The 23,724-nt window shown below is 44.4% G+C and overlaps 2 protein-coding genes and 2 long non-coding RNA genes across 6 annotated transcripts; 1 reads left to right on the top strand and 3 right to left on the bottom strand.

Annotated features, from left to right (window-relative positions):
• Positions 1–65: 65 nt before the first annotated feature.
• LOC136443429 (neurotrypsin-like) lies at positions 66–9,488 on the bottom strand. Of its 2 annotated transcripts, none has more exons than XM_066440657.1 (22): positions 9,310–9,488; positions 8,850–9,042; positions 8,564–8,704; positions 8,251–8,429; positions 7,902–8,046; positions 7,596–7,738; positions 6,793–6,906; positions 6,423–6,548; positions 6,102–6,153; positions 5,898–5,968; positions 5,498–5,681; positions 5,249–5,331; positions 4,957–5,088; positions 4,465–4,621; positions 4,071–4,255; positions 3,315–3,434; positions 2,877–3,088; positions 2,432–2,523; positions 2,108–2,263; positions 1,520–1,644; positions 880–1,028; positions 66–459 (listed from the first exon to the last, which is right to left on the bottom strand). In XM_066440657.1, the coding sequence occupies exons 1-22, from the start codon at positions 9,434–9,436 to the stop codon at positions 286–288; spliced, it is 3,060 nt and encodes a 1,019-aa protein (XP_066296754.1). In that variant the 5' UTR covers positions 9,437–9,488; the 3' UTR covers positions 66–285. The 2 variants fall into 2 exon arrangements, with proteins under 2 accessions (XP_066296754.1, XP_066296763.1); XM_066440666.1 differs by having other exon boundaries at positions 8,850–9,037; positions 9,310–9,386.
• Positions 9,489–10,372: 884 nt separating this feature from the next.
• LOC136443441 (XK-related protein 9-like) lies at positions 10,373–17,590 on the bottom strand. 2 transcript variants are annotated; one of them, XM_066440679.1, is made up of 2 exons: positions 17,424–17,590; positions 10,373–12,045 (listed from the first exon to the last, which is right to left on the bottom strand). In XM_066440679.1, the coding sequence occupies exon 2, from the start codon at positions 11,941–11,943 to the stop codon at positions 10,792–10,794; it is 1,152 nt and encodes a 383-aa protein (XP_066296776.1). In that variant the 5' UTR covers positions 11,944–12,045; positions 17,424–17,590; the 3' UTR covers positions 10,373–10,791. The 2 variants fall into 2 exon arrangements, with proteins under 2 accessions (XP_066296776.1, XP_066296784.1); XM_066440687.1 differs by lacking the exon at positions 17,424–17,590 and adding an exon at positions 13,021–13,174.
• Positions 17,591–20,039: 2,449 nt separating this feature from the next.
• Positions 20,040–22,059, top strand: LOC136443458 (uncharacterized). The gene is made up of 2 exons (XR_010757153.1): positions 20,040–20,289; positions 20,818–22,059. It is a non-coding gene; the product is annotated as an uncharacterized lncRNA (long non-coding RNA).
• On the bottom strand, positions 21,648–23,299 carry LOC136443452 (uncharacterized). The gene is made up of 2 exons (XR_010757152.1): positions 23,047–23,299; positions 21,648–22,422 (listed from the first exon to the last, which is right to left on the bottom strand). It is a non-coding gene; the product is annotated as an uncharacterized lncRNA (long non-coding RNA).
• Positions 23,300–23,724: the final 425 nt, after the last annotated feature.

Raw genomic sequence — 23,724 nt, forward strand, 5'->3', positions numbered from 1 at the left:
CAGAATTACCTCTATGATAGATATGATACATGTACAATATTAAGCAGTCCAAGTTGTACATAATATAGTTGTTCAGTATTTATTCAGATTGCGTGCAATTTAACGTTACTGGGCAAAATCTTTTCATATGAACAAAAGAGACTCGCTGGTCATAAAACCTGTTCCAAATAGAGGCTTTGACTTTCCGTTACTGAGAGTGGAGATGTGGTGACAGTTTTTTACTTTGATAATTAAAGACAAATATCGTCCGATAAAAAGCTCTATATCCCCGTACAGACAAGCCCCTTAAGGTAGCTGTACGATTTCCCCGATGATGTTGTTGATCCAGGGCAGGAACTCGGTGACGCGGCTGTAGATGCCGGGGAAGCCCGGTGAGGCGCAGCCGAAGCCGAAGGACGTGATGCCCCACACCGTCCACCTGCCGTCCCGCTCACAGACCAGCGGGCCACCCGAGTCTCCCTGGAGGTAACAGTAGTGATAACCCGTGATATAAAGGTTTTTGATACTTAAACACTGTTTACTAATGCAGAGTCCATTTGGTTTATGTACCACTCATGATCGAAAACGTTGGACTTTTTATTTTTCACTGTTTTCAAAGAAGAAGTCAAACCCCGCATTAGTTTTGTAGATATAGAAACTAATTGTAGACTAGTAGTTTAATCTTCGTCGCTTGTATCACATGTATGCCTATAGTTTTACTTTATGTTTGTGCATCGTCATTAATTGTTGTCAACTTGCCTACGGGCATGAATTTGCAATAAACTTATTATTATCATGTCCTCTATTCAGGCGTAGTCTTAAAATGCCGTCTACCTCCTGAACTAAATGATAGGAAACAAAAAGAAAATTTGTCCACTTTAAGACAAAACTTTGTCGTACGTTACAGGTGTCGACACCGCCCGTCTGCATGTAGCCGGCGCACAACATCCTAGAAGTCATCTTGTTCCTGTACCGACGGCTACAATCCGCATGGGGGAGCAGCGGCACAATTGCTTTCATCAACGTATTGGGGCTGAACTCATCTGTGTCTGGTGGAAAAGGGATAGGAAAAAACTTGGTGAGCTAATCTTATCTTTCTGTGGGCTCTAGTACAATATCGTTGTTATAACATTATTATGTTACAGAAAAGGTTAGTGGTTGCAATAGCTACATCTGTATCAACGATCTGTCGCGAAAGGAGGACAAAAAGTGGCGGTACTCCTTTTGTAGTACTGTAGGTTGTTACCTCTCCATTCACTGTCACTGGGCATCGTCTAGTGTCCAGTAGAGTACCAAAACGGAGTATGAGCGATCGCACCTCGTACGTACGCATCCTCCCAATCTGGTGGTCTGAATGCGTTTCAGCACCAAGGAGAGGAACAGACGTGGCGCCTAACCCTTTGGCCAAGATGTAGACTACGCCTACCTGTCCAATGTTTTGTTGGCCTTTTTCACGTCTGAAATGATTTTTACTCATCGTACTATGCTAAAGCAAACAAACAAACAAACAAACAAGCAGGTAAACAATAACAACACGCACTGGTATTCCCCCATCCGCTGATGACACACTTGTACCCGTCGTGGAACTGGTGGGCGGAGGTGGGCAGGCACGCCGTTCGCACGTGGTCAGTCAGCTGGGCACACCGCCCGTTCTTCTTACGGAGCCTGCGTGAAAATACAAGATACAGAGACAGGAAATTTGGTAATACTATATTCATGACAAGCCTCAGTATGGTGTTGTGTGAAGAGAATATTTCAGTTTTTCCAGATAGCGAAATAAATCATTTCATGGGGTTCATGACAATCATTATTGAATAACAATGTTTTTATTCACAGCCACATATTAAAAGGAGCCGATGTTCCACACTGAAGCTAGGTGTTGCTGCTACCAATGCGGTCCCAAACGTAAAGTAATAGTGACATTCATAGATTTGTGACAACAGACGGTACTCAAAACGTGGGCTCTTGTTAAATGTGGTTGTGAATTAAGAACTTTGCTATTCAGTCTTTCACCAACCTGATTAAATCATTCACGGGCAATCATGATTGCAACAGCTATAACGATGTTGCCGTTATGAAATAATTGTAGATGATGCAATAGAACCGAGAAAACGGAAGAAAGCCCTACCGCAAAAGCGCGATGTCATAATCGTTGGAGTCCGTCACCTCCTCTGTGTAATTCTCGTGAACATGGACCACAAGGATCTCAAACTCCTGCTCTGTCCCCTCTTCAAACCTCTTGTTCAAGTCTCCCACCACGACGCTGTATGTCTTGTTAGGATATCTAAGGTGAAAATACGTCAATACAGCAATAACCCTTCATACATTACTAGTACATCAATATTTGAAGGGTAAATATTGACCGTTAACATATTCATTTATCAAAGGAATCTGGCGAAATAATTGGAAACACCGTTAAAACAAAGCAGAAGATGTAGTAACACCAGCCCACTGTTCGAAGCAATGTGCTGCCGTCAGGACCCAACAATTGTCGATCAGGACACCCCCGCAAGAGTGGTACTTTCCAGCTTCCATAATTGCTACCTGTGTGGTAAGGGAAAGATGGAAAGAAAATGTAGCACAAAAGTCCACTCTTACAAAATAAAGTAATTCACTTTATCTTCACAGTAGCAAAATTTCACTGTGTAAGGAAAATCGACATTTTCACTTAATGAAGGAAGTGAACGTGTGAAGGAATCATAAATAATAACAACAGTTTTATTATCACGGTGAAGATACGTTCACGGTACAGAAGTGACCGTGAAAACAGTGAACAAAACGTTACACTGAAAGAAACCAGAATTACTGTAAGCAATTTTTGCATCACTAATTCTTATTCAACTCTCAAATTTTGCAAACGGAACAAACACTCAATTATGAGTACACTCGTTACTAACCTGCCAGGGGAACTCCCCTTTCCGGGCGGGCCAGCCCCCCACGATAGAGGCCAGCATTGGCCCACCTGTTTCCTGACCACCGGTGGGTTCAACGAACTCCCAGTCACGTGATCGTTTAACCCGCAGGGCCGGGAGGTTGGCCGTAGTGCCGCATGGGAGTTCCTGGGAACGAGGTTCTACAGGTGTTGGCTTTGGTGTTGTTGGTGTGAACCCTGCAATTTCATTTTCAATCTGTTTATCACAAAGAAACCATTAACGAATCAAGAAGAATGAGTTACATACTAAGTAGTTCAACACCAGAGATTTGAAGGCATTTCAGCACTAAGGAGAGACACATGTTGTCCTGGGAACGAGGTTTGATAGGTTCAGTTTAAGGTATCGTTACATCACGACAGAACCTCCAATACCCAGCTTTCTGTTTCTAAGTCTATGCCTCACCGCAGAATCTTTCGTCACTTCCGTCTCCGCAGTCCGACTCTCCGTCGCACAGAAACGACCTGGGAACACAGCTGCCGAGAATGCCGGGAACGGTGCATTGAAACTCATAATGACGGCATCCTGAGAAACATAGATATCAAAATAAACACAGCCATATGATTAGGTAAATATGTGACGTCATCTATAAGTAGATATTTTCGTTCGGAAGCACAAGTAAGAACAAACTGTGAAAAGGTCTGAGGTTTGAAAACTGTCTACGTGTATCTCAGGCCCACCTGGCATACTCATTAAAGCCCAACACTGATTGACCTTTTATCCAGCCAACACCGGATCTGCAGACTCCTGGCCTTACCTTCCGGTTCCCCCTGCCTACATCTGACCAATAACTTTACCTTCTGGTTTTCTAAGCCGACGTCTGACCCTAACGTTAACCTTACCTTCCAATTCCCCATTCCGATGTCTGACACCTGACCTTCCTTCCGGTTCTCCCAGCCGGCATCTGACCCCTAACCTTACCTCCCCTTTTCCCAGCCGACATATGACCCCCTGACCTTACCTTCCCGTTCTCCCAGACGACATCTGACCCCTAACCTCACCTTCCGGTTCTCCCAACCAACATCTGACCCCTAACCTCACCTTCCGGTTCTCCCAGCCGACATCTGACCCCTAACCTCACCTTCCGGTTCTCCCAACCAACATCTGACCCCTAACCTTACCTTCCCGTTCTCCCAGACGACATCTGACCCCTAACCTTACCTTCCGGTTCTCCCAGCCGACATCTGACCCCTGCCACCTCGAAGAAGCTGCAGTCGTGCTGTCCCCACGGGTCGTGCTCACACTGGGCCAGGGACGACTCGGACCCGTCACACACCACTTCGTCCAGCAGGAACCCGAGGCTGTTCCCGCCGAACCGGGACCGCGCGTCTGTCCACTCCGCCCCTCTATAAATATCAACGCAAATCAGCAACATTATAACTGACAAAGGAGAGGCTAGAACAGAGAGATACAGCAAAAACTCAAATTGATCTTTTAAAGTGCAAATGCGTCTAGATTGACACCATACTACACAGAGAAATAATTACAATTCAAACAAACAAACTTTGGCGGCCATAGAAAAAGCTTCTACTTTGAGGGAAAATAACGTTCTCACAGTGGAAATCCCAGCTCCCGGCACACCACGTGACCGTCCTGGATATCCCATGAGTCATCGCAGATCAGTCCCCAGGTCCCGTTGTGCCTGACCTCCACACGACCTTGGAACCACGAGAATCCGCCAGACAGACGGACTTCAAACGGTACCTGGTCACCTTGGTAACGGACATGTAAACATCGACGTCACTCATATCAATATCACCATATCACTATGTATGAAGCTGCCTAGCGATATTGTGATACGCTCTTTCTGTTAAAACGCGTCATGGCAAAGAAATGGCAGAAAAAAGGGAAAAGCAATGGCAGAAAAATACGGCAGAAAAATTTCGACTAGTGATCTTTCAGAAAATGAGCGAAATAAACCACAAAAAATTTATCTGCCCTGATTTTGCTTTATCGGTTTTACGTCTTCCAAAAATAATGAAAAATTTATTCCCTAGCGTGTTAAACACTATTTCATTCATGCATTGTGTTCATTTTGTTTCCTCACCACAAGTTTCCTCGTCGGTTAAGTCACCGCAATCGTCGTTCCCATCGCACACTATGCGCTCCTGCACACACCTCTCGTTCCCACACTGAAAATACGGCCCGTCGGGCAACAGCGTGCAGTTGAAGTTGCCGACTGGAATTGAAGATATCTTTCGTTACAACTTTCAGAGGTAATCAAATGCATATACGTCCAATTTGCTTTCAGAATGCAGAATTCGGCCTGTAGAAGACACATTACTAAACATATGGCATGGCTACTATATAGGGATCACGCTGGCGAGACGTTGCCTTACCGTGTTCCAGCCGTTCGTAGTGGTCAAACATGTCAAAGTCTGCGCCTCTGTTTAACCCTCCAGCAGCGTCGATGTTAAAGGACCTGAAGAATAAATGACATTGTATAAATCTCAATGATTACGTGTTCTGTGTCTTCTCAAGTCTTAATGAACATAAGATAATTTTTTCTTGCAAGAACTAGCTCTGTTTGATATTTTTTCTAAAACTGAGCCAAAACGTTTGAAATAAAGGTGTAAAATCTTGCTCACGACAGTGCGCAGGACCGATGCTCCTTGTTGTAGTCGAAGGACCGACAGGTGAAGATGACGTCATTGGCGGCTGCGCAGTGCTGCATGCATGTCTCGGGGTCCACATGGTGGTACAGGTGCACCTTCGGACGGACCTTTAGCGCCGCCTGGCGGTACAGGCGGTATCCACCAACCGTGCCGTCATCTGGAAGGGTACAGAAATGTTAACCTCCAGGCAGACGTGTGACTCTGTCTTCTTTTGACTCTTTTTATCGTCTTTCTATGGTGTTTTGTACGGTTTTCTAAAGTGAGGCTGACACCATTAGAAAGAAGTACAAAACGCATAAAGATGACGAAAATTCCCATGAAACGTTCTGGGAAGGTGACGGTTGAAGATGCAGAGTTGCATGATGTCACTCACCACATCCATCTTCGTCGCTGCCATCATCACAATCTACGTCATGATCACACTGGAACAGTGCAGGGATGCACCTAGCGACCAACACGGGAAAAGGTAGAGAGTCAGCGGTGACTATTTACTTGTAAGTAATTGATAGAAATGAAGGTATATAACTGGTGTGTAAAAAATGCTAAATGCAAAATATTAAAAAGAAAAAGTACTTACAGCCTGTCAGATTCGCATCTGAACCGGTCTCCCTGGCAGCTCGCTGATTTGGCTTTTCATAGATAAAAAAACAAACGAACAAACGAACGTTTCGAACATACAATGTAGCCAGCTCAGAATGGCTGCACTACAATCAGGGCTACATGACTAATATGGTCAAAGACAAGTAAAAGCAAAAATGGGATGTGCAGTGCTACATAGGGTAGCCAACTGACACAGTTAACTAACACAGACTAACACATGGGCGAGCTCTGCAAGTTCACTTTATCTATACATCCTCAGTCTAGAAACCAACTTGAGATGGGTCTTTGTCGCTCAGACCTTCATAATCCGGGTTACTACACTTCGTCAGGCCGCAGGCAGAGGGCCGGAAGTCGTCATCACCCTGCCGGATGTAGCACCAGGGCTCTGCCGCACCGGTGGGGTTACGACACTTGTTGTGGTCACCTGTGGCGGAGAGGGGGAGTGAGTAAAGAACGATTTGAAGACGAAGAACATGCGTGTTTTGTAAAACTTAAATGTCTTTTTGTATCTGACATCACATGTGTCACGCGCGTGTAATGACCTTGTTCAATATCAATATCAATACATGTAATAACAACACAAATCGACGCACACATATACACATGTAGTACAGGTTGGCAACTTGAAAACCAGCTAGCCTGGTTCTCTAACCCCACATGACCTTTACCTGGACTGCCGTGTGACAGAGCGCCCACCTGGTCCCACCTGACGCACAGGTTCTCTTCCCTGTCGGTGTGGTGGTCTCCCTGGTACTCACGCCCATCTCCGGTGTAACAGTCAACTGTGGAACGGAGATGGCATGATTGTGACTTAGATAATCATTGTCATTAGTAATAAAAATCTTAATTGCATATTCATTTCCCTGGGGGATGAATACGAGTACATGGGTGACCATACATGGTGTAATGAATACGAGAGAAAGGAAAATGATTAAAACGTTACCATTTTAATCTAACATGGTACTAAACACTACACAAATGTACTAGCGTACATCTAATTTCTAGCAGCTTCTTCTCTTTTTAAACACATGGCGACATAATTACACACTTCGTCCATTATAATCATAAACATTTGTGCATGACATCACGTACTAGTACGTCTACGTGTAATTGCAATGAGATATCTGCAGTCATTACGTAGTAAAGCATTGTTAGAATATCACGTTTAGTGTTAAACATCGGGATTCCATTGTATGGTGCTGAAATGCCTTCAACACGAGCGGACAAAGCTGACACTCACCATTTCACTGGAGCAGGTCATAGAAATAGTTTCCGTCTTTTGGGGATAGAATAGTACAGGAAACTATATCCTGTTATTTTTTATGAAGTTAGCGAAGTTTACTCCATAACGGTTCTACAGTAGTTTTCGTAGTAAAGCATTGTTAGAGTATTACGTTAGTGTTAAAACACAGGGATACTGTTGTATGGTGCTGAATTGCCTTCAACACGAGCGGACAAAGCCGACACTCACCGTTACACTGGAGCAGGTCACAATAATCGTACCGCTCCTCGCCGTCCACATAGCACCAAATGCGCACGTCGCCGTCCGGGTTACGGCAGTAGTTGTGATCGCCTATTCCGCGCTCTCCGTTACTAAAACGACGGGTGTTAAATCTATGTGGCAAGAAACAGACGAATAGATACAAATTCCAGTTAATTCATGGCCGTTTACAACATTGTTGTAAAAATGCTACCAATCTAAATCTACAGAACTGACAAATTGTATATATTATGTACTGCTTAGAATGAACAAAGCATGAACAAACTGAATGCTTACGGCCTGTCAAGTGTTTCACTCCATTTCAGACAGGGGGCGCCGCTTTCCGTAGAACTGTGACTGCCACGATACGACTCCCCGTTTCCAAGGTAACAGAAGTCATAGACTGGCTGTGGGACCTCCGGACCTACGTCTAGCAGATTAACTGCAAAGGAAAACATGACAGTAATCTATGCATTTTTGTTGCGGACAGGTCTAATGAATATTAGTACATACCTGCATGCATATTTGTATGATAGACCATATAAATCCGTGAAACGAATACTGTGATTATTTTTTGTCCCTTTTCGTGTATTTTGAAATTTTTCAGGACCTTCATTTTGATAACGTCACAAAACGTCGCACATACCATCTTCCCTCAGACAGATGACTCCCGCCACTTCCCTCCGGTCACAGTTCGACCCCCACCAGTCGCCATGGCGACACTCTAGAAGACTAGTCTCGTTCCCAATGCAGAGAACGTCGTCCGCGATGAAGTCAAGATCTCCGTGGCCAAAACGTGAGTTCTTAGTCGGTCGCTTCGCTTCGCTAAAACATTGATTTTAACAAAATTTATGTCTCATAACTCATTTACTGTGTCTACTGAATTTGATCCTTTATTGTCATATACAAAAAAATTGTCGTAAAGAATAATTTGCTTCCGAAATTGAATGATGACTCACCTGTATCCTAGCAACCTGCAGACGACATCTGCCTCCCGCTTGTCCCAGCCGTCGTCACAGATAACCCCCCAGTCTGTCACCTCTGACCCATGAACCTTCAACTCCACACGGCCTCTGTGAGCAGCCTCACCCCCTCTCAGTCTGACGTCATGGAAACAAGAGAGATACTCACTCAATTTTTCTATGCTATCGCATCTGTCCAAACTTATCATTATTTGTTATTTGCCTTTGAAACAAATGCACACATGAGCCTTCCTGTATGATACCATCAAAGGAAAAGAAATACCTGAGTTCAAATCCTGGACCCTTTGTCTCTGCCCCCTCGTCCGTTCGGATGATTTGAACTGATGAAGGTCTGTCTGCCTCCTGTTGGCCTCCTGGCTGTTGTGCGACCAACAACCGGGTAAGTTGCGCATTCTCCTCCTCAAGTGCTCTGTTCAGCTCTATCTGGCGGTTTAGCTCGGCACTGCAGTCCTGCACTGAGAGCGTAGTACGTGTCAGAGCAAAGTATATCAACACTACAATGGAGACAAAACATTGATTGACCAGCAAGAGGACACCGTGCAACTGTTTCAGAAAAATTGAAAGACGCAAAGTAGATCGATTATACAATTCGTGAAGGAATTAAAGGTGGCATTGCTTAGCTCCAAAGGAATGTAGATTTCGTCAAGTTGGATTCTTATCAAATTTGGTTATGGAGTGGTTCAGTATGATTGTTGCCTGGTCCTACCCCTGTTTCTACCTACCATTGTCAGTCACACCCCGGCGGTACCGTGCCGCACCGTCCCCGGCTGTCGCCAGCCCTCCCGCCGCGAGACTGCACCCAGGTAGACAAGCTACCAGGACGACTAGAACAACGCGAATCTGCCTCATTTTCGCCTTGCTCTTTAGTCCACTGTGTGTCGTATATGTTTATGCTCCGACCGGAAAAGTCAAGTGATTGTAAATATAAAATCTTAGCTTCGTGGGCAATTGTGACAAAGCAAACAATCATGTTTACGACCTTAAATCCTAAATCAAAGGTCAAGCCGGTCTATATGAGTGTTTTATTATGGACAAGAAATCACTCAAATTTGTTTTGCTTTGATACCGAAGTGTGGATAGAGTCAGGTTGGGTCTTGGGAGCCCTATGTGACCATGTTGATATCAAGCCGAGGTCAACCGTTCGAAATTCAGTATTTAGCAATGTACATATGTGCCAACATCTACACCATGATGAAAATGCAGTCCAGTTGTTCCTTAATAACAGCTCAAAATGTGAGTGTTCTTAATATCACTTTGTCACCCTAGATCTAGGCCCCTTTCACTAAAATGTTGAGTCTTACACCTGAAGTGATTGACCTGAGATATACCTCAGTCGAACTTTGTTATTGACAGGTCTGGAGGGCTGCCGAGACAAAGACCGGATATTGCCGGGTCGGAGATCTACGGCTCTCCTGCAAACAATGAGTCGCTATCGCCTGTCGTCATTTATGGTGACGGGGCTTTACAACGAAGCAGCACCGACACATAGACCTTTGTCCCCATTGTTCTTTCTATGACCATGGCACCACTACTCTCCGAGCAGAGGTTGGTGGGGAAGATTGTGACCTTTTATCTTATGCCCCGTTTCTTGTCCGCTCTCCCCACCAAGAGAGAGGCCAGAGCGGCCAAGAAACGGGGCATATGATAAAAAGGTCACAATCTTCCCCACCAACCTCTGCTTGGAGAGTAGGCACCACCTCAAACCAAACAATGTTATTTAGTGTCATCTCGTGGTTCAACTTTCTACAGCAGAAATCATGTACATTTGCACGACAACCACATTAACACATTTCAAGACATTTATTACACTCTTAACTTTGTCAATCTTTTCATTCAGAACTACTTGGTGATACGTACATGAATTGATTGCGTTATTCAGCAACTAAAAATTAATTGTTTATCAATTCATTGGGTTTGTACGTACATGATTTTAAGGAATACTGCAAGATACTACAATAGTATGGACAAAGCATTTTTGCGTCTATCGATCGGAGAATAGAAAAATGCACACGAAAAATTTGAACAACATTATTACTATCATGCTTGGATAACCAGTTCACAACATTTCCGGATTCTATATGAAACACCCTAAACAACAACATACAAATATCCTTAAGGCATACATCGTCTTGTATAAGTAGACCATTATAAGTAGACCGGAAAAGACCTGAATTGGGATTTTGATTGCACCCATTGTACATATTCTACACTGCGTCTTCTTCTTCCAAGTCCGACGGATTCTCATCTTCTTGGTCCTGTTTAGCTGTTATGACATTGGCTGTTTCGTAATCCTCAGTGTCGTCAGAGCAGCACGTGATCTCTCCCCGTATCACCATCTCCACTACGCCGATCACCGCTCCCATCACGGACCCGAGCACCACGTACATCAGAGCCGGCATGTCGAACCAGTCCTTCCCGGCTCTCTGCGACACCCAGACGGACACCATGGCGACGTTCCCGACCAGCGTCAGCACGGTGTTCAACCAGAACCTGCGCTTGTGATCCAGGGTCTTTATCGTCGTCCCCGTGTCTAAGGCCATAGCTAAACCGCTGAAGAACACATCCACGCAACCTTGGTCGTCTTCATCCGTGCAGAAGGTCACGAACATTATGGACAGCCATTGAACTCCGATGGGAACCACCACCCATTCCTTAAAGGCGGATGCAAACAGCCCGATGGCAAGAGCACGGGCACTGATTTCAATAAGTTTCCAGATGAAGATCAACACCACCCTGGCTACAAGTCCACCTGTGAGCTTCTCCACCATTAGTGATGACGTGTAGTACAGCAGTACGACAGCTGCCTTGACAGCGGACAGCAGGGACAGCGCCATAGTGATCATCTTCAGGAAGCTGATCTTCTGACCAGTGATGGCGATGATGCAGATCTGCAGACACAGCTGAGGGATACTCTCCAACATGGCGCCCATCATGTGCAGGATGGGGAGGTTGTACATGTTCTTCAACACGGATATTCCACGGACCCGGATGAACTGCCTCCTCCACAACTTGACCAGCAGGTCTCCATACTCCAGGAATATCCCAATCTGTAGGAGGTATGAAAAACACCAGCCGCGCCGGATCATGGCAGATTTAGCTTTAGCCTCATTCCTATTCAGCCATGCGGAGGACACGTTCATAATGATGAAGGACAAGACGACAAGTCCCAGTGTCCAGGAGGACCAGACAGTGTCCCCGCTCCTGTAGTACTGTGCCGCCAGCAGTACGTCTGTGATGATGTCAGACAGGTACAGTAGGAGCGGGATGACCACCAGGCGGAGGATCTGTAGATCCCTGCGGTCATAGAATGGACAGGGGAACAGGTCCTCTTCTTTGAGTGGAGCGATTTCTTCCATATTGTCCTGTTGTCGTCACACCTGCATTATGCTACGTGGACGGTGATGTCGAAGAAATGTCGCTCGGGAGAAGCGCCAAGTAGAATATGGCTGAACCTAAATCTTGGAGGCAAATATGAAGAAATCATTTTTCAATATGCAATAGCCTCAACTTTACCGTTTCCTCACGCGACCAGATACATCTATAGTATAGCTAGACTACTCAATACAGAACCTGTGAACCAGAATAAGGTTTTGTCAGCCTTGCGGACAAGACGAAAACTACAAGCACGCTGATGTGTCACAATAATTTACTAATAGTTAATGCCCATTCTCTTATATAATGCCACTACTTGTAACGCACAAACGAGGGCAGCCCTCCCTGGATAACCTGTGACCTTTCAGAGATCCTGGGTGACTCAGACGGGAACACTAGTCGATCCGGTCAAACCACTCTCCTAACAGACATCCACAAAGGTAGCAAAACGCTAGGCGTTATTGAATCGGAGTTGGCGAGTCCAAATACCGTTTGCAAACGACGACACAATAACATGGTTTTGTCACCTTTTCTTCTCAATAAATTTGTTAATGTTCTAAAAACGTTTGTTGACACATGTCAGAGAAATTCTCGGCACCTTAGCTGCAATAAACTTAGCTGCAATAAACTGCGACATTTATAAACTGACAACATTATATATGTGTAGCAGTGGTAGTCTGCTCAAGAAACCTCAAGAAGAGAGAATGCATATGAGTGGAACAACATAGATTTACAACTTACATCTTTACTAGAATGGCACAAATAGCGACGCGTTTGTATGATTATAAGGTAAGCGTTAAAAAAAAGTCTGCCGTAAAGATCACGCCATCTTTGTCACCGCAGCAAACGATTGTAACCTCAGCCTTAGGTCAACTTGTGATCAGAGTATGACTTTCATAGCAATTCTACTATCGTCCTACAAGCCAAAACTATCGTCCTACAAGCCAGAAACACCACAAGGCATTACTACAATACCATTATTCTAGCACAACGATCAAGCCAGCTGAAATATGCACTGCTTTTCAATACTTCTGTTTCAGTAAAATGCACTAATAAATTACCTCCGAGTCGTAGTTGGTCCTAAAGAAACAGCAGTGGCCAAGGAACCATTTACCTAGGTAATCTGAGGTGTTGACGACGACAAAGAACTTTCCAGGCGTGTTATACAGTGTACATAGCTAATAATATAAGGACATGGACACGTTGCGGTCACGTGATCTGCTGCGCCACTGGAACTTCAACTATCGAGCTGTGTTAACAAATGATGATGACGTAAGGAGGCGGGGTCATAGGTAGAAATTACGTAATGGTGACAGGCGGACAACAACCCTTCTTTAAGATCATCTCTAACTTGTAGTATGAGGCTCTCTCAAATCACGTAGTTCTTTTAGTGACAGTGAACAATCAGTACAGACGCCGGAATGCATTTTGAAATGTACATTCCACCTTGATGTAAAAATGGGTATATTGTTCTCTGTACATGGCACTGTTAAAATAAGTTATGAAAACTTGAGTGCAGTGCCATGTCATCCTTGTCCGTCCAAAAGCGAAGTAAAAAAAAAGAATATTTCCCTTTTGTACATTCTCAACGTAAAGTAAGCTTTTTCCTGACGACAGTCTTTCCATTTTCCACGTAGTCACATTTATTCTTACCTCTGGTATGGAAATCCGGGTGTCCCTAAATGTAGCCCTTCTCGCCCTGTCATTGAAGATCAAGAGAAGAGCCCACATCCACCCCCTGGATAGTTTTAGGTCATCAGTGATCCAGTCTGGAGAGTTTATAATAACTTCTAACAAGCATATCTCACAATCTAGCAGACCTGGGATAATTCACGATAGAAATCGCCCAACACAAGGGTTAGTCTGGCACGAAATAGGCGAACATAGATCACTTGAGTTGAGGGATCCTTATCAAACAGTACTGAGGGCAGAAACTGCGTTTTAATTGTGAATGCGTCACAAACCACATGCATCACATCTAAATATCTACTGAATAGTGAAGAACCAATTCTTGCGCCAGATCTATTAGTTAAACATCTATTTGGACCCATCATCGACTGTGATGGCTTGCAGTAAGGAAACCTTGCTCCAGTCGTTCCGTCTGCAGCACTCGGACCCGTCAGACTTCTACAAGACGCCGGTGAGTGACGTTAAATCTAGTCCATTTTCTTTATTCTGTTGAGACTGTTCGAAGTTAATTCATGAGGTAACTCAGAAAGTATTCAGAAAAGAGATGACATTGCTTTAAGTTTACAGGTTCAGAAGTGTTGCATGAGAAAATCTGTAGCCTTTCCTGGTTCGTATTTTGTTACAGTGGTTCAAGAATGACGTTCCGTTCCTGATCTACCGATGTGTCATCGCAGCCCTGCTGTTGACTTTCCTTCTTCTTCAATGGACTGTTTACTTTTACCCCCAAATCCCCGTCTACTTCACCCTTTGGGGGTTCCACGCCCTGACGTTCCACTTCACATGGTCCTGCGGAGTCGTTCTCTATTCCTATTTTGCCAAGACAAGGGACAACGGTCAAGACCGAGGCGAAGCTATTGTTGAGGCCCGGTCCCGGTCTGTTCCGACGAACACCGAGAACACACGAGGGCGTCCGAAGAGTAGCCAAGAAATGGAAACGACCGCCGGAAACTCACGAGACATGCACAACGGTACCAAAACGACAAACGACAATGAACAGCACAAGTTACCCTGGTACCTAGAAGTAGAGTGGATTGTTTTTAATGTGAGCATTTCGCAGGCATTCGCAATCACCCTATTGTATTACGCCGCCGAATACAACGGTCAGCAACACGATTTGGTGGATGTTGCCACACATGCTCTAAACTGCGTGTTTGCACTCATCGATATCCTCCTTTCTGGACTTCCTGTCCGATTCTTACACTTCATCCACCTCTCAGTGGAGGTCTTAATCTATGTTATCTTCACGGCCATTTACTGGGCGGCCGGAGGAACAAATTTTCACGGAGACCCATATATTTACTGGGTCTTCGATTATGGTAATTCCCCTTACTTGGCGGTAGGATTTGGGGTTGGAGGCATATTTCTTGTACCACCGTTATTCCACATTTTCACATATGGCTTGTACCGGCTAAGGCTTGCCTTGCTAGCCTGTAAACAGGGTAGACCTCAGGTGGTTGAAGTGTCGCCTGCTTAATTCTGCAAAGCTATATAAAGTGTTTGATACCAACCGTACGATAGTATATTTTATCCAATCTTCCACCAGATGTTTGGGTGAAATACTGTTAATGCAGAAATGCTCACGGTTGTTTATGTTCGCGGTTTTCGCGGCGACCCTTTCACCGCGAACATTTTTGTCCCACACTGAAAGAGTATGTGACTATAGAGCTGCCGCGAACTTAAACCACCGCGAACACTCCATTTTCGCCTTAGCGCGAAATAAAAACCACACGTTTATAGTATTGGAACTATTTCTGACTGTTTGGTTGTAATTTTGAAGTCTTTGCAGCTAGGTAACTGTTAAGTAGGACTTGAATCAGATTCTCCATCTTGACCGATCTTAAATTTGTGAGTTAAGTTGCCACAGCATTGGCAAGTGCTTGGATATAACCGACAGTAACAAGCTACTTCGTCTCTATAGCGTGACGCCGTGTAAAAATATGTCGTCCCACAGGAAGATATATCTGTAGCTTGTTGCTATGGTGTTTCATCACACAAAAAAACAGTCCAGGATTACAATTCTTATGCAAGAAAGAAGCTTTATTTCTATTTACCTTTCACTATGGAGACTAGCTACTAAAGCTTAACAATACAGCAACAACATATACAATATATTTATGTATTCAAAGGGTATCATCGCTATATCGATATAGTTGTCGTCTCCAAGCACTACAACTCCTACTCTAACTGGTATTGTTAATTTTGAGGTAAACTGTTTCGTTTGTTACTGTTTGTTTGATTTTTGATTGACATTTTAATTGGTTGTTGTTAACACATGTTTGTGTCTCTATCTGAATGCACATTTACCATTCGTACATCCTCTAAGGGTTTTTCTTTTTCCGGATGCCCGCTATACATGCACGCTATTTAATCATCAATTTATCTATACGATATCGTTACTGTTGAATATTATTGTTTTCATGGTTGCACGAATTGCCTTATATAATTGCCTTGCATGCAATTGAAACTAGTCTGTATACAAATTTTGCTATTGTAGAATTATTCAAACGGTTCTTGAGTCACATATCATCTACGTGTATCACTCTACAGTTCATCATAAATAAAGTACCACTATGACATACATATTTACATTGTCGAAGGGGATATAGTTGAATGTCGATGTGTGTTAACGTTAGAAGGCATGGCGTTACTTAGCAGTTGCTGAAGACAAAAGTGAGTTTTTCAGCGCGTCTTCGTCAGTTTGTTCAATTCGTTAATCCTATTAGGTTACTCCCGAAATAAAGTCGTCGGACAGCATTATATTTACTAGTTTGATGGAGAGGGGGTAATAAATACGTTTCACACAGAGTTGCTTAGTCTGCGGCTTTGTGAGAACGGGAAAAGGTGTTTGTGTGTGTGTGTGTGTGTGTGTGTGTGTGTGTGTGTGTGTGTGTGTGTGTGTATGTTTGTGTGTGTGTGTGTGTGTTGTGTGTGTGTATTTGTTTGTGTTTGTATGTGTCTGTGTATATGCGTGTGTGTGTCTTCTTCTTCTTTAGGTTGGGAAGCCAATGTTAACTGTGTGTGTGCGTTTGTGTGCGTGTTTGTGTGTCTGTGTATGTGTGTGTGTATGTGTGTGTGTGTGTGTGCGTGTGCATACGTGTGTCTCTCTGTGCGTATGTATGCGTGCGTTTGTGTGTGTTTGTGTCTGTCTGTCTGTCTGTGTGTGTATGTATGTGTGTGTGTATATGTGTGTGTGTTTGTCTGTGTGTGTGTGCGTGTGCGTACGTGTGTGTATGTGCGTGTTTGTGTGTGTTTGTGTATGTCTGTCTGACTGTGTGTGTGTGTTTGTGTATGTCTGTCTGACTGTGTGTGTGTGTGTGTGTGTGTGTGTGTTGTTGTGTGTGTGTGTATGAGGATGACCGTTATTCAGGCTTCTTAAGTGATACAGGGTTTTGTGGAGTCGGTGGAAATACTTCGCACCGTAGCGACCTTCCTGGCCTTGACGCCCGTCACGCACGTTACCATGGCGACCCGAAGCCTGTACAGTCCGTACACGAAGAGGTAGATAGCCGAGGTGCCCACGAGGGCGCTGCCCGCGATGAAGCACGCCGCTCGCCCCGGGTGGGAGGAGTAGTCCACGAACCAGTAGTCGTAAGGTTGCCCCTTAGGTCAACTTGTGATCAGAGTATGACTTTATAGCAATCCTACTATCGTCCTATAAGACATAAAACACTACAACACATTACTACAATACCACGTTTTAGCACAACGATTGAGCAGATGAAATATGCACGGCTTTTCAATACTTCTGTTTCAGTAAAATGCACTTATAAATTACCTCCGAGTCGTAGTTGGTCATAAAGAAACAGCAGTGGCCAACGAACTATTTAGCTCGGTAATCTGAGGTGTTGACAACAACAAAGAACTTTCCAGGCGTGTTATACAGTGTAGATAGCTAATAATATAAGGACATGGACACGTTGCGGTCACGTGATCTGCTGCGCCACTGGAACTTCAACTATCGAGCTGTGTTTACAAATGATGATGACGTAAGGAGGCGGGGTCATAGGTAGAAATTACGTATGGCGACAGGCGGATAACAACCTATCTATATTGTTCTCTGTACGTGGCGCTGTTAAGATAAGTTATATAATCTTGAGTGCAGTGCCACGTCGTCCTTGTCTGTCCAAAAGCAAAGTAAAAAAAAAAAACTACAATTTTGTTAATTCTCAACGTAAAATCTCTGTTGGTATAAGCTTTTTCCTGACGACAGTATTTCCATTTTCCACGTAGTCACATTTATTTTTACCTCTGGTATGAAAATCCGTGTGTCCCTAAATATAGCCCTTCTCTCCTTTCATTGAAGATCAATAGAAGAGCCCACATCCACCCCCTGGACATTTCTAAATCTTCATTGATCCAGTCTGGAGATCGAGAGTTGATGATAACTTCTAACAAGCATATCTCACAATCTGGCATAGCTTGGATCATTCACTATAGAAATCGCCCAACACAAGGGTTAGTCAGGCACGTAATGGGCGAACAAACCCACTTGAGTTGGTGGGTCCTTATCAAACAGTTTGTGGACAGACTCTTGAACGTCGTGAAAACGTCACAAACCACATGCAACACATCTAATCATCTACTGGTTAGTAAAGGACTCATTCTTGCGTCAGATCTATAAGTTAAACACCTGTTTGGACCCATCATCGACTGTGATGGCTTGCAGTAAGGAAACCTTGCTCCAGTCGTTCCGTCTGCAGCACTCGGACCCGTCAGACTTCTACAAGTCGCCGGTGAGTGACGTTAAATCTAGTCCCTTTTCTTTATTCTGTTGAGACTGTTCGAAGTTAATTCATGAGGTAACTCAGAAAGTATTCAGAAAAGAGATGACATCGCTTTGAATTTACAGGTTCAGAGGCGTTGTGTGAAAAAATCTGTAGCCTCTTCTGCATGGTTTGTATTTTGTTACAGTGGTTCAAGAATGACGTTCCGTTCCTGATCTACCGATGTGTCATCGCAGCCCTGCTGTTGACTTTCCTTCTTCTTCAATGGACTGTTTACTTTTACCCCCAAATCCCCGTCTACTTCACCCTTTGGGGGTTCCACGCCCTGACGTTCCACTTCACATGGTCCTGCGGAGTCGTTCTCTATTCCTATTTTGCCAAGACAAGGGACAACGGTCAAGACCGAGGCGAAGCTCTTGTTGAGGCCTGGTCCCGGCCTGTTCAAAGTCCGACGAACACCGAGAACACACGAGGGCGTCCGAAGAGTAGCCAAGAAATGGAAACGACCACCGGAAACTCACGAGCTGATGGCGAGGACATGCACAGCGGTACCAAAACGACAAACGACAATGGATTGCACAAGTTACCCTGGTACTTAAAAGTAGAGTGGGTAGTTTGTAATGTGAGCATTTCGCAGGCATTCGCAATCACCTTATTGCATTACGCCGCCGTATACAACGGTCAGCAACACGATTTGATGGATGTTGCCACACATAGTCTAAACTGCGTGTTTGCACTCATCGATATCCTCCTTTCTGGACTTCCTGTCCGATTCTTACACTTCATCCATCTCTCAGTGGAGGTCTTAATCTATGTTGTCTTCACGGCCATTTACTGGGCGGCCGGAGGAACAAATCTTCCCGGAGACCCATATATCTACTGGTTCTTCGATTATGGTAATTCCCCTTACTTGGCGGTAGGATTTGGGGTTGGAGCCATATTTCTTGTACCACCGTTAGTCCATATTTTCCCATATGGCCTTTACCGGCTAAGGCTTGCCTTGCTAGCCTGCAAACAAGGTAGACGTCAGGTGGTAGAGGTGGCGCCTGCTTAATTCTGCAAAGCTATGTAATAGATAGCTGATGGGAGTGGCCAAGATATCTGGATATAACAGCAGTCCCGCCCACTGAGGGGTTTCTAGTCTCCCCGAGGGCGAAGCCCGAGTGGAGACTAGAAACCCCAAGGTGGCGGGACTGCTGTTATTTCCAGATATCGAGGCCAATACCATCAGCTATCTAATTTAGCCCATGGCATACTTCCCCGAAGCTTCCCTAGTTCAGCCGCTCTACTAAACGTTACTTTATTTTGTCCTGAAAGTCCAGAAATCTCTCTTTTTGCTGGACATGCTGACAAACAAGTAACAGCTGCAAGGCCAGCACAGACAAGGCGAGTAAAACATATGGGGAGAGTCCCAAATCCCCGGGCAATTAGAAATTAGAGCAGGGATTGGTCAGAATAGGTCACATGGTTATATCACCCACAGTTTTTCTATATCACCCACAGTTTTTCTATATTACCCACAGATATCACTCACACTTTTCTGATATCCCACACTATGTGAATATAACCACAGAAAATTGGGGCTTCCCATTGGCTGAGAGGAAGTAGCCATGGGCTAACTAGAGACATCCAAAGGTGTGCTTCATACCAACCGTACGATAGCACGGGGTATAACGTACGTCACGGGATGGCCAGACACATTCGGTGGTCGCAAAGATCTATCAGCCGCAACGCGCAGACACATTCGACGCGCCGCGGAAAAATCAGCCGTCCGCGCGGTCCTATCAGCCGCGACGCGCAGACAAATTCGACGCCGCGCGGACCTATCAGCCGCTCGCGCGGAAAAATCAGCCGTGGGACAGCGCCATCAGGTGTCTCACTACTGCCTTCAGAGAGCGCTGGAAAGGCCGCGCCAAGGTAGGTCCTCCACAATTTCCTTCTCTAGCGTCATATAGAGACATCGACTGGTAATCTAACTAGGCCTATCAGGTGCCAGACTATCTTATGGTCATCCGGAGCCAAAAATAATCGGCAGGTCTTCAAAGTAAGTCGAGATATAGGGAGAACAGTTCTAGATCGGTGACACACCACATCGAAGTTATCAAGCTAAACAGTGGCCGATGCCGTATTTTGGGCCATTAGAAGCAAAGACATCTGCGGTTTTGACGTCTTTTAGTGTGATTGGGTGTCCAGAACAACGTAACATACCCTGGAATTGATATGATATGCCCACAGAGCGAAAATATGTGGTAGAAGTGATACCGCTATATAACGCCCCCTCCCCCATCCTTCAGTACGAGCCACCATGTGTAGAACGATGTCAACATATCTTATAGCAGTATTAAAGCCATAAGAAGCGATATTGTTGTGGCCATTTAAATGAAGATACATAGTCATCAATGTTTATCCAGACAAAGGCATTCATTTTTGGAATTTGCATTTCAGCCATGGAGTTTGATGAGTAGAACAGGTTTGGGCATGTGACCACAAATGTAAAACCACATGTTCCACCCTACGAGTCCAGCCTTCAGGAGGGAGGTGTAGAACCACCTGACAAGCCATGCCTTGGGAAGGGACAGGATACACCTGGTCTTCAAGTAACAGCACAAGTGGATCCCGTTCAAACACCAGCACCAGTGGATCCAGTGAGGGTTCAGTGTCTTTGGAATCGTCCAACGAGTCCGATGACCTACCTGGTGTGGTTGTGCCAGCTGAAGATGTAGAAAAGGATGTCTCCTCCCCCACACGCAGGACTACAGTACAGTCTGTGTACACATGGCAAGTGCTAAGCGAACAGTGGTTCACTAGATGAACACAAGCGTCGCTGCCATGGGGCTGATAAAGGACCAGCAATTTAGTGTGGGTTCTGCAATAAAGACTTTATTTATGCTAGAGACTTTCAGGATCACTTAGTTCAATCATCCAAGGAGTGCCCAGTTTGTCAGAAAGAGTTCAAGTGAAGAAGCACATGATAGTGCACTCAGATTGGGATTTTTGTAACAAATGTGGAAATTCCTTTAAGTCATAATATAAGAAGTCCTAAAACATCATCACAGAACCCATGACAATCCCAGAGTAAAGACGTTTGTCAGTGTTACAAGTGTGAACACAAGTTGCATAAAAGGGAAGAACTTGTGTGTAATCATGCAGTAATTCTGGTTCATATAATTACATTTGTTGTTTCACAAGAAGGTATACCTCATGTATAATGCACCTGTACAGTGACATATTTTCATCTGTAGTGTTGGGGAAAATGATGGCGTCGAGACTCGGTATTTGACTGGTTTTGACTTTGTTCTTCTTTTTTCAAGAGTCAATATTAATATACGATCAGAATACTTTAATTTGTAATCTATAGCAATAAATTAAGCAACAGTGCAATATGATTACAACATAGTCATTTGCCAAGTGATGTATAACAAGATCAAGAACATGGTATTGCAAGTCAGCAAATAAATATGTTGTAAACAACCAGAATAAATGTAGTTATATATAGCTATATTTTGTGTGTCATTTTTGGATTAACATTTCAGGAAATACAGGTGCACTACAGATGGTCAGTACAATGATGCAACGCTGAGATGGTCCATTACTTAAATCTGTAAATATAACAACCAGAACCTGACAAAGTATTGTCTTCATCTAATATCATGTGCTATTTCAAACATACTGCATAGTACCAAAATTGACGAATAATCTATTCAATACATATCTCTATGAATATAGATTTCTACTGCAAATATGGAGTTATTTGAATATTCAAGTTGTACATTGTATGATTTCCGTTGCTTAGCGCCTTTCGTATAAAGGGAGAGAAGCCTACAGTCCAGAAAAAAGTGTCATTGACGCTAGCTTGAGTAGGAGTTGACCAGGAGAGTTGTGTTTCTTTCTGCCCGGGACTTGCTGCAGTGCTGTCATCAATGCCAGTGTTATCTTCTGTTACCCATACATCTTCAACTTCGCAATCTGTGTTTGCTTTCCAGGTGCCCGCTGCTTTGTTTCTACACCTTTTCTGTGGATATAGTGTCAACCTGAGTCGACGAGGCATTTCTGAAAAACATCAGGGTTGATTACTAGTATTTGCAGTGACACATTATACCTGGGTAATAGTTATACTAGCAATATGATAAACAATCTTGCGAGAAACGTATGAGATGTTCGTTGAATCATCTAGATGAGGATAATCCCTTAAAGTGACAGAAGGTATTCCCCGCATTTCGCCAAAATCACCCGAGGCGACAAAGACACTACTGCCTGTTAATGTTTACTATACTACTACATGTATAAGATATGGGCCGTAACTTTACTAGAAAATGGGGAGGGGGGCGTTATATAGCGGTATCACATATTTTCGCTCTGTGGGCATATTATATCAATTCCAGAGTATGTTACGTTGTTCTGGACACCCAATCACACTAAAAGACGTCAAAACCGCAGATGTCTTTGCTTCTAATGGCCCAAAATACGGCATCGGCCACTGTTTAGCTTGATAACTTCGATGTGGTGTGTCACCGATCTAGAACTGTTCTCCCTATATCTCGACTTACTTTGAAGACCTGCCGATTATTTTTGGCTCCGGATGACCATAAGATAGTCTGGCACCTGATAGGCCTAGTTAGATTACCAGTCGATGTCTCTATATGACGCTAGAGAAGGAAATTGTGGAGGACCTACCTTGGCGCGGCCTTTCCAGCGCTCTCTGAAGGCAGTAGTGAGACACCTGATGGCGCTGTCCCACGGCTGATTTTTCCGCGCGAGCGGCTGATAGGTCCGCGCGGCGTCGAATTTGTCTGCGCGTCGCGGCTGATAGGACCGCGCGGACGGCTGATTTTTCCGCGGCGCGTCGAATGTGTCTGCGCGTTGCGGCTGATAGATCTTTGCGACCACCGAATGTGTCTGGCCATCCCGTGACGTACGTTATACCCCGTGGATAGGGAGACTATAGTCGCCCTCGGGGAGACTAGAAACCCCTCAGTGGGCGGGACTGCTGTTATATCCAGATATCTTGGCCACTCCCATCAGCTATCTATTACACATCCAAAGGTGTGCTTCATACCAACCGTACGATAGAAGATCATAGAATAGCTAAGCCAATATCCAACCAGATATTAAGTAGGGTGGAGTACCAGTATTGGAACTATTTCTGACTGCCGTATTGTAATTTTGTAGTCTTGGCAACTAGGTAACTGTTATGTAGGACTTGAGTCAGATTCTTAATCTTGTCCGATCTTTAATAGATTTGCGAGTTAAGTTACCACGTAATTTAGAAGTGCTTGGATATAACCGGGAGTAACAAGCCTCGTCTCTATAGCGTGATGCCGTGTAACAATATGCATATGTCGTCCCACATAT

Source organism: Branchiostoma lanceolatum, chromosome 1 (genome assembly GCF_035083965.1).
Source record: "Branchiostoma lanceolatum isolate klBraLanc5 chromosome 1, klBraLanc5.hap2, whole genome shotgun sequence".
Classification (NCBI taxonomy): domain Eukaryota; kingdom Metazoa; phylum Chordata; class Leptocardii; order Amphioxiformes; family Branchiostomatidae; genus Branchiostoma; species Branchiostoma lanceolatum.

Coding starts and splice junctions, on each gene's coding strand:
- LOC136443429 (XM_066440657.1), bottom strand. CDS start 9,436: ATGAGGCAGATTCGCGTTGTTCTAGTCGTCCTGGTAGCTTGTCTACCT. Junction 8,705..8,849: donor GGTCCAGGATTTGAACTCAG/GTATTTCTTTTC, acceptor CCATGACGTCAG/ACTGAGAGGGGGTGAGGCTG. Junction 8,430..8,563: donor TGCAGGTTGCTAGGATACAG/GTGAGTCATCAT, acceptor TCAATGTTTTAG/CGAAGCGAAGCGACCGACTA.
- LOC136443441 (XM_066440679.1), bottom strand. CDS start 11,943: ATGGAAGAAATCGCTCCACTCAAAGAAGAGGACCTGTTCCCCTGTCCA.